Source organism: Bactrocera neohumeralis, chromosome 6, assembly GCF_024586455.1.
Source record: "Bactrocera neohumeralis isolate Rockhampton chromosome 6, APGP_CSIRO_Bneo_wtdbg2-racon-allhic-juicebox.fasta_v2, whole genome shotgun sequence".
In the NCBI taxonomy this organism is placed as follows: Eukaryota; Metazoa; Arthropoda; class Insecta; order Diptera; family Tephritidae; genus Bactrocera; species Bactrocera neohumeralis.
Genome location: NC_065923.1, coordinates 36,692,622 through 36,702,921, shown reverse-complemented (window position 1 = coordinate 36,702,921; position 10,300 = coordinate 36,692,622). Strand labels below are relative to the sequence as shown.

At 38.7% G+C, this 10,300-nt stretch overlaps 1 protein-coding gene across 2 annotated transcripts in view; it reads right to left on the bottom strand.

Annotated features, from left to right (window-relative positions):
* Positions 1–5,554: 5,554 nt before the first annotated feature.
* Positions 5,555–10,300, bottom strand: part of LOC126761656 (fringe glycosyltransferase) — a 123,775-nt gene continuing 119,029 nt past the window's right edge. For both annotated transcript variants that reach the window (XM_050478009.1, XM_050478008.1), the window contains exons 5-7: positions 7,786–7,924; positions 7,527–7,719; positions 5,555–6,488 (exon numbers count right to left, since the gene is read on the bottom strand). In XM_050478009.1, coding sequence (XP_050333966.1) covers positions 6,253–6,488; positions 7,527–7,719; positions 7,786–7,924 — 568 coding nt within the window. In that variant the 3' untranslated portion in view covers positions 5,555–6,252. The remainder of the gene's footprint in view (positions 6,489–7,526; positions 7,720–7,785; positions 7,925–10,300) is intronic.

Sequence of the window (10,300 nt, the reverse complement as noted above, 5' to 3'; positions counted from 1 at the left end):
AGATGCAGTGGGCATGCATCCATATCCAAGTCCTTATGCGAACGTTGACATAGCCTACACAGGAAATAGTCTAACGGCGTCAAATCGCACGACCAAGGCGGCCATTGACTGGGCCGTTTCACGTTCACCAAAATTGGTTTTCAATAAACCGATTGTGACATTCGCTGTGGAACCATCCTGCTGGAATCACATATCGTTCACGTCCATATCATCCAATTCGGGCCAAAAATATTCGGTTATCATTGAGCGGTAGCGCTTCCGATTCACTGTAACGTGCCGGTCTTGATCATCACGGAAGAAGGGCAGTCCAATGACGCCGCCGGCCCATAAACCTCACCAAATTGTAATTTTTTCGGAATGCAGGGGTGATTCATGAACTACGTGTGGATTGCTGTCTGACCAATACGCATATTTTGCTTATTGACGAAGTCATTCAGCCAGAAATGAGCCTTATCGCTGAACATGATTTTTTGATGAAAATCCGGATCATTTTCAAGTTGTTGCTCAGTACAATTTACGAACATACGACGATTCTGATTGTCAAGCGGCTTCAGTTCTTGCGTCTATGTGATCTCGTAAGTACGTAGGTCAAAATCTTTTTGCAAAATTCGTCCCAATGACGTCAAAGAGATGCCCAACGCTTGAGAACGACGTGGGAGAGACGTGGGTCTTCCTCAATTGATGCGCTAGCGGCAGCAACATACTCGACACTACGGGCACTTCTTTGTCTCACTGGTACGGGAACATTTTGCGCTGTGCCGTGGATTTAAATTTTTTCGACTAGACGCTTAAAAATACACAATTGAATGCTAAGCGAATGCCTTCAAGCAAATGGTTGATAGATTCCATACAATTGTATTTCTTACTGGGCTGCTATGTGTATACATGTGCCCTCTTTTTCATTTTCATTGTTGCATTGCTAGATCAAGCATACTCACAGATATTTATTTAATACACAGTTGCGGGTGGTTTCCCTATCCAGTTTCACCCGCATTTTCGTTGCTAAAACTACTTTCGCGCCACACACCAGTACATTTGTATTTGTTGAATGGGGCAACTTAACAACTTTTTGATTTCTGCACGAAATTCGGTGGAACAACACTGTGTCGCCGCTGCAACAAGACGCGCTGAAGTTGATGAATGCGGGGAGGTGGCGGTGTGCCCAAGTGGTTGTGTCGAATTCGCGTGTCAGCCTATCAACGCCAAGTGTGGCACAATGCTGGCGCTGCCGCTCTATTTGCTACAAAACTTTGCTGATTGTTTCGTTGTTGTTGGCGGCGTGTTGTTGCCTTTCTGTTGTTTGCTTTCGACAACAGTGTGTTGCACAAACTTTTAGCAGCCCGTTACGCGCAGCGATTTTCGTGCACATGCCGTACGTTTGTGAACACATTCATACATACATACATACATATGTCTTTCCACAAGCGTTCCGAATTCGCAGCGCCCATGTGGGCTGTATGCATGAGCTTTCTATTGCCTCGCTGCCTGCACTCGGTCTCTGCTACGCTGTTGGATCGCAGCCAAAGGGTTTTACACGCTAACAAAGTGTTCAGTTGAGTAAAAATCGTTGTAAGCAGTACACACATTGTCGATAGTTGTTGTTGCTTTGAGTTTTATTCTTTATTTTCCCACTCCAGTTAGTCGCCACATTCTCCACCATTGTACTGCCATTGATATGTACATACATATGTAACTGTAACTAAACTCACAATTGTGATTGCAATGCAAGTTGTTATTGTTGTTGTATCAGACTACAATACAGTTGGCAATTTGTTTAAATAACTTAATAGAGTTGGCCAAATCGAAAAGTAGATATGGCTTAGCATTGAGCCACTGACCTCTAAGGTCACGCGTACAGAAATCAATAACCACTCGACGGCAAGAATAAGTCGAATTATTGCAGTTACATAAAAGTGGGACATATTTAAATATGTACTAACTATTAATACCAGGTATAGTTCGGTTTCCAAATGCCAAGAAGTGGTAAACTATGAACTGAAATGAGAAAATGCTATCATCTATCCCTGCAGAAACTGGTATTAATATCTCAAAATGGTCTGCCAGGAGAGTGCTCAAAATAGAGATGTGCGTCCTTATCACCTTCGAGTTCAAAGCTATTTTAATATCAGTTGCGGAAATATCATTTGGAATGCTTGATCTCTAGTTATCACGAATTTCATTATAGAATATTATTTGTGGTAAGTTCAACCTTTGTTGGTGTTTTAGGTATAACAATGGACCGGCGTTCTAAGCCCTGCAAGCGAGGACTCTTTTGGCGCTTATAACAGGATCGGCCTTTTAATCCAATTTAACCTAACCTGGTCGCCGAACCTAGCACTGGATATCTCTGCTCTGCTCACATACCTTCGAGAAAAGCATGGTATGAACGAACTTGCTGAAGGAGAGGAGCTGAAAGCTTTTTTAACGCATGGATCAATGTCCAGTTTTAGATTTCTTTACTATTGCAGCATCTTCCAAGTGGAGGTGTCTGTCATAAAGGTAGCAATAGATCTGGCGGAGGGAGTGTAATAGGGTATAATTTTGTTTCTGGGCTAATTAGTTATATTTATAGGACTATACCCAATTCCTATTCTTGCGTTCTCTCCGCGCACCCTGAAAATGTGAGAAACCCTTGTACAAGATGCAGTAGTCAATCTGTGTGAAGCCTGGGGTCACGGCTAAAAGAAAACCCCTCCGACATATTCAATTTAAGGGTTCGCTGAAATCTAATTACAGCGTCTGTTCACAAGCGGCTCACTGTGCATAAAACTCTATACTACTTGCCTAGTGAGGTTGTGCGCTGGGTTTGGAACCCGCCATGTGGAAGTCCTTCCAATGAAAAAGAAACCACAACCTCGGATAAAAGACACTACTTTTGATCAGCCTTGAAATCTAATGTAGAATCACTCTTGCTAACAGGTTTCACTTTAGACTGAGGATTCAATTCAAAAGTAAAGTCCTCTCATAACGAACAAAGACCAAGCTCTACAAGTCCCTCATCACGCCCGTGCTGCTATAGTGTGCAGAGACATGGACCATGACATCATATGTTGAGTCGCCCTTAAACTGTTTCAGAGAAAAGTTTTGCGGAAAATGTATGGTACTTTGCGCATTGGCAGCGGCGAGAACCGCAGTCGATGAAACGATGAGCTGTATGAGTTATACGGCGACATTGGCATAGCTCAGCTATACATATATTGTACGGGTGAAAGAAAACACTCAAGCTTTGTAGGTTTTCGATTCAGTAAGCGACGGTGAAAGAAGAAGACTTCCACTCGGCTGGAAAGAGCTTTTATTAACTTGGCTATAACCGCGGGTATACGGCAGTAAAGAAAACGAAAAAGAAAATCAGTGCAGCCTCTTTCTGAGTGGTGACTATCTATTCCGATAATGGGGCAGCAACATTAGACTTGAGTTCGCTGCTGTGCGCCCAATACTATTCAAGAAATGTGGAGCCTATTATCTCTACTGTAGAGTTATTTCATTGGTTTGGATGCTGTAACCTATCTTTCCATGGTTGTAGGAGTTCTAACTGGACACCATTCGATAGGGCTTCAAGCAGTAAGAATCAATATTTAATCGGATGTCAGCGGCATCAACTGTTTGAAAGAAGTTGACATAGAATCATTTTAACATTTCCTCCTCGAATTTGCTGCGTTTGCCAAACCAAGGCAAAAACTGCTATCTCATATCTTTAGACATCCAGGTGAAATAGCGGAAAAAGAAATAAAATACCTAAACATTTTTTGATAATTTCGGGACGATTTTGCCGATAGTTGTTTAGCTTCTTAAAAGACTACAGAAGACTCTAAGTATGATCGCCCGCCATGCTGACAGATCTGCAATCTAACCATACACACATAACCTAATTAATGTTATAACAGCCAGGAACACAGGCAATAGTGGAATCTTGCTTTTTCAATTGTGGAAAAGATGATAAGTCTCGGATATCTAACAGGATGATGGAGTGAAGTACAACCTCATCATTGAGTACATATTAAAGTTTAGTATCGTGAGAATATCAATCTTCAGCAACACATTCAGGATGGTTATGGAAACCAAGTCCGATTTGGATATCGTAGTTTTTCAAATCTATCAGCGCTGAGATGCTTTGCTTGTTTCTGATAGTAATGCCGATAAATAAAATTTTTAGCAGAAATATCTAAAAATTACCAAAACAAAAACAAATGCAAAAATTAAAGCAGTAAATCTTCCCACTATAGGTTTATGAACAATAACTGTTCACTATTTCATTATCAAGTCATGGCTCTCTCTCTTAAATGGGTATTCTAGTCTAGAAATTTGAAAAAATCGAAAATTTTTTTCTACAATTTGATAGCTTTGATATTCAAAAATATCTCCCTAAAAGGATTTTTCGAAACTCAAATTATTTTCAAAGTTATAGCCATTTTAGCGACGTGGCAACTAGACCGTTTGAGCGAATATCGTATAACGTAAAACTTTAAACGCGTTTTCCTCAAAACTCCTTTTTTTTGATGCGGTAGCCACAATATCTCAAGTTCTAATCAGTCTATTTATTTGAAATTTGGCATGAATATTCTTTAAATATATCTCTATCACTAGAAGCACCAAAAAATAAAAATTTAAAATTTACAATCAGGGGTGTTGTGGAATCTGATAGTTGTCGGAATCAGAATTGAAACCGATCAAAAAACGTAGTAGGTGTCATGAATTCAGATAATATTGGTTTGATATTCGAAACAGAATTTGTATCGGTTTTGGGTGTCATCGAAACCAATTTTATCGGTTTTGCTAAATAATCGACCTTTTTTTTTTTGAATTAATTTATCTTTGAGCAGCCGAAATTTAGTTATGAAATTTTTTTTTTTAGTTTTGCTGCTTCATGACATAGCTCATAGCTCGTACTCATTAAGAATCTGTCATTGTTTTATTTTTCAGATGACGACAAGGGTAGAAATCATGGCGATGAGGACACGGCCTCTTTTTTCTCCCTTTTCTTCAAGGACGCATAACTAGACGAAAATTTTTTTTTTTTTTTAATTAATTTTGTGTACTTGTAAGTTTAATAAACAAATGATAAAAAAAGGATGGTAAAAATATGTAGTGCTTCTTTTTTATTAATTGCCTCTAGACTTAAGAAGAAAAAATTCTTTGGGCCGTTTGATTTTAATGAAGTTTCAAACAACTGATATCTTGGGACTATGTTTTCTTCACTTTTAATTGTTGAAAATCTTTTGCAAGAGCTGTAATGTTATCTCATCAATCTAGAGCTTTACGAAGTTAATTCAACATAAGTTGATTCCTTTCTCTTCGGAGATTTGTCCAAACAATCAAGTGTATGTAAAATAAGATCGTGTTTAAGATGGATTACTCGGCCACTGCCATCCATTAAATTGGCTGAGGTTAAGTACAGTCAAGAAATCAGTGCTCAGTCGTTCCCTATTTAGGAGAAGGTATCAATGTCCTCTAATGCTAACTTAAAGCGTATACTAATGTTCGGCGATGATTTTAGTTACACAATTTCTCTTTAAAGTGTATTCTTGCCTCACGGTCAATTAAGTAAAACACAAAGTTTTTATTTCCGTCTAAAAGATATATTATCAATCATTATAACTACATATTTAACACACCTCTTTATACTTATAGCTAAATAGGTATATAAGGACTAAATGTATTTTGCTTTGTGAATGCTTTTCTGATTTTGTGGAATAGTTTATGCAAATGGAAGACTAAAATTACCAATTTTCTGTTTGTATATACTTACTATATACAAATGTGATACTATATATTTACAATGAATATAATATATTGCGCAAATTTCAACAATAACATTGAAGCATATACATATGTTTGCATTTATTCTCTTACAGAGACTAGAAATTCTAAAAAAAAAACATCTAGCATAATTCTTAAGAATTAAAGGAAGCACTTAATTAGAATAGATATTTTGGAAGAATTCAGTAATTTACTATTGCCACTGCTTATAATCTATAATACAAGTGTTGATTTGTTATATTTTACATACATTTTTGTAATCATTACAGTATTAGTTTAAGATTGCTTGCGATGATGACATAAATTTCGCTAGCAATATTTATTGTCGTTTTAAATTTGTTTTTTGTTGTGTTTAAGGCCAACTCTACACTTATATTTTTATGTACACGGGAATCTTTTTTACACCTTAATCTACATCACAGTTTTGAGTTTTAGTTACAAAACTTCTGCAAGTTTCTTGCTGGCGTCTACTGTGCGCTCGAGGTCTCAGCAGAATCATCTGGGTGGGCAAAAGCTGAAGTAAGGAAACAATTTGCAGTGAAGCGAGTAGAAGCGCTTTGGATCCTTTGCCAAATCGAAACCGTCCACCTTGACGACATTCCACTGATTTCGCATGTGCGCATAGCTGAAGGAAACCTGATCCGGAAAAGTGTCCGGACGTATGTGCTCCATGGGCTCCAGATGCGAATGGAAGTTCTCGACAATGCGCAGCGGCACTTTTAATAGATGTTCTGTAAAAATAATAGATTAATTTAATTACATGTAATATACTAAGCTCTTATATGGAAATGAGATTATCCATTATATTGGAACGAGACATTTCTAAAATCCCGGAATGTAGTGGTTGTAATGTACTTTAAAGAAGATATTCATCGAACAAAAAAGCTTTATCCATGAGTTTACATATTACGTAAAAAAATATAATTAAAGGGTGCTTTGAGGACCGACCCAAGTCTAAATTATGCTGCGAAGTGTGCTCTAAGGTCAGCGGAGCTGGGCATATTAAGCAGTCCGAACAAGCTTACGCCAAAATTATATCCTCCTTCAACGGAATTGCTGAAAACTTTGATCACTGCGTCGCAGAGGCTACTCAGCCCAAGTACCGACGAGGGACATTTGGTTGGGAAGGAGTCTTCGGAGAAGAGGAGGATGGATAAAAAAAAAAAGAGTGTTGGTTGGAGGGAGTCGTCTATAAGGTGCTATCTGTCAATCTTAGCGGTAGGATATGGGACCGCTGTAGTATTTTTAGGCAGAAATGCTGGTAGTGGTAATGGAAGTGCAGCCTCTTTCAGGGAGATAAGCATTCACTCCGACAGCAGAACTGCAATGCTAGCGCTAAACTCGATTGCCTTGCGCTTAAAGCTAGTCAAGAAGTGTCTGTAATCACTAGAAATAGCTTCGACCTACTTCATTATCGGACTCGTTTGAGTGCCTGGTCATAGCGGAGTCGCCAATGAGCTTGTCAGAGAAGGCATTGTTGCATCGACTATAACGGTAGGCACTGAGTTCGATCCCCATTGGCTCCTGCGTTCGAGCACTAATGGACCACGCGTGCGCTTAGCAGGCACCGTTCGACAAAAGTATCGAATACTATTTCACTAATGACAACTATAAAAACGCTATCAGGCATCAGAAGATTTTCTTAAGGCCTCTGATAAATAAACTACTATTTCATCTACGTAACTACCGTGCCGTCTCTGTCTCAATTATACGGAAGTTCCCTTATTCAGTAGAAATTCATTTAATTAATTGAAAGAAAAGCAACTCACCGATAATAAAGCCCATGGTGACGTCGTCAGGAAATCGTATTTTCCGCCCGATACTAATGAATTTACCACCGCCGGCTATTGGTAACATTTTCATAGTGAGCGCACGACTCAGACAGAAGCCAGCGCCGCCAGTTGCGAACCAAAAAGAAATCTTCTCGCTCGCTGTCTTGTTTTTATGCGATGCTGTGGGGTACTGTTGTGAATAAAAATGTTTCATTAAATTTTTGGATTCCATGTTAGCAATAATAAATAAACTTACACTGTCCAGATGTATCTCCAGCGGCGAAAAAATACTCGGCTTGCCGAGGTACCAATCAACTGAAGGGCTGTACTCGTCCAAGAGTTTGACCAAACGTGGAACATTCACATAGTTGTCGTCATCGAAATGGCAAAACCACCTGTAAGAAATTAAAAAAAAAAAAGTGAGTTGTATATATGAATAAACGGTAAACGCTTTTCACATCTAAAACAACATCGGATGGCAATAAATGCGGAAATGTGCTCTACTATAACCGCGAGATCGCTCAATTATGTCATTCACACGCACTCATAATTGCATTCATTCGCTGACTAATGGCACTCGTTCGCATAGTTCGTTCACACATTTGAATTTGATACTTGTGCGATTGCGGCTAATGCCTGGTACTCACTCCTCTAGTGGTACTACAAATATTCATTTTAGTTAAGAGCTCCAACGGGTGACGTATGACTCTGGATGTTAACCGTTTCTCATACAAATACGAATGGTTTGTTATATATTACGGAGTAACAGGAAGTGGATAAACGATTATACATACATACATTCCTACTGTTCATTGGCATTGGGACAGATTTCCCAAATCCAAGTTAAACAGTTATTAGACATTTTCCCAGTATGTGTTTTTCGAGACATGATTTTAAGAATTTTTTGAAAACTTTTTTTTTTTACAGAAAATATATGTATTTATTTAAAGAAATGTATTTTATTCGAGGATAAAAATATCCGTTCCAAAGAGAGTAAATAATCACAGGTTGTTGTTTCGAAGGAAACGTCGGAGACTCTGTAAAAAAAAACATAAATGATCGGCGCGACGATTTAGGCATGTCAGTCTGCTGTTGCTGTAACGTCCCCGTTAGGGTGGTAAGATTTAGATAAGTTGTCATCGAGATCATAAAATGGTAGAGCCAGAAAACGTGCTGTTTCCACAGGTTCGGACCATGGGGCGAGGGGTGTGAGCTGTGTAGAGTTAGCTGGGCTCACAAAGAGGTGGTTAGTCATGCGGCGACTCGTTGCATGCTGGACATAGTATGTATGCGTCGATTCTGAATAAGTAAGTAATAAGAACAAAGCTGCGCAAGGGTCACTATTCATTCTAGCGGCAACACGAGCTCGACGTCTACAATGGGAACTTGTTTGACTCCAAGTACGCTATTCACTGAGATGGAGTCGGTGATGGTGTTTATGATTTCTGCGAAAACACCCCTGCAGAAATTGCTTGGAGTGGAGCTCTTAATGCTCTATAATTGGAAACATAACATATTCGATAGCAGACATCTAGAAGCATCCGGTTATAGTCCGGAGTGCAGTGTTCTGAGATGTCTGAAGCTTCCGCTTCGTCAGCTCGTCTGCCTGTACTTATATACGCGAATTCGTCCGACAGTTCTTAAGATGTCCCACTGAAATTTTGTAAACATCCTGGATATCATAAAGCTGTCTTACAAACTAAAGTATCAGAATCGAGTTCTTCTATAGGAAACCTTTTTATTGGACGAGATATCTTCACTAAAGTTGTCATGGGTTATTATCAAGGCGCAGATAGAATCTCCGAAGAAATTGCTTAGATAGAACGTTAGCTATAGAGCTGCCATATAAACTGACTGACTCGAGTTCAAGCGAATTAAGAGACAGCGACTAAGTTGGCTAGATCATGTCCTTCGAATGGATGAAAATAGTCCATCTCGGAAAGTATTCGACACTGTATTCGTCGGAGGAAGAGTAAAACCTCCACTCCGTTGGAAAAACCAGGTGAAGAAGGAACTGGTTACACTTGGAGTCTCCAATTGGTGCCAAACATCGAAAGGAAAACGACTGTAAACTCTAGTATAACCTTTTAAGCGCTGTCTACGCCAATATAGAAGAAGAAGAAGTGTGGTGGGTCCGCGAACAGACGGAGAGTATAAATTATGTTTCTGTTCTAATAAGTCTGATCTTTATTTTCCCACGCTGCATGGCGCAACTGAACTGCTGTTATAAAAGTGTTGCAAAAGTGAATGTGCTACAATAATTACAGCTATATTAAATAAATATTTGTGGCAATTAAGAAATATTAACATTAATTATATTTCAAAGAAAAGCAACACCGTGCGGTTGACCAAGCAAAACTATTTAATTACGAATACACACACACACACACATATATATATATATATGCCGCCTTTATTGGTTAACATTTTCCACACAATTGATTGGCTCTTTATAAATTCTTAATTATTGGCCACTTTAGTGAATGTTGTCATGCATTGTTGTTGCGAATTTAAACAGCCTTTATGAAAAAGCAATTATGTTCGATTACTATTAAAATTATGAAAGTTGAAAAAACCGTGGCTAATTTACACACACATATACACACCTACATGTAATACAGCAATAAGAGTACATATCCGTCAGTAGATATATATGTACACATATGGTATATGTATGTACAGTTGTGTTCACACGCAAAAACTCACAGACATTAAACCATTTAACGCCCAGCTTAATGCGTTTAATCAGTCGAAAGCCAACGCAACACTGT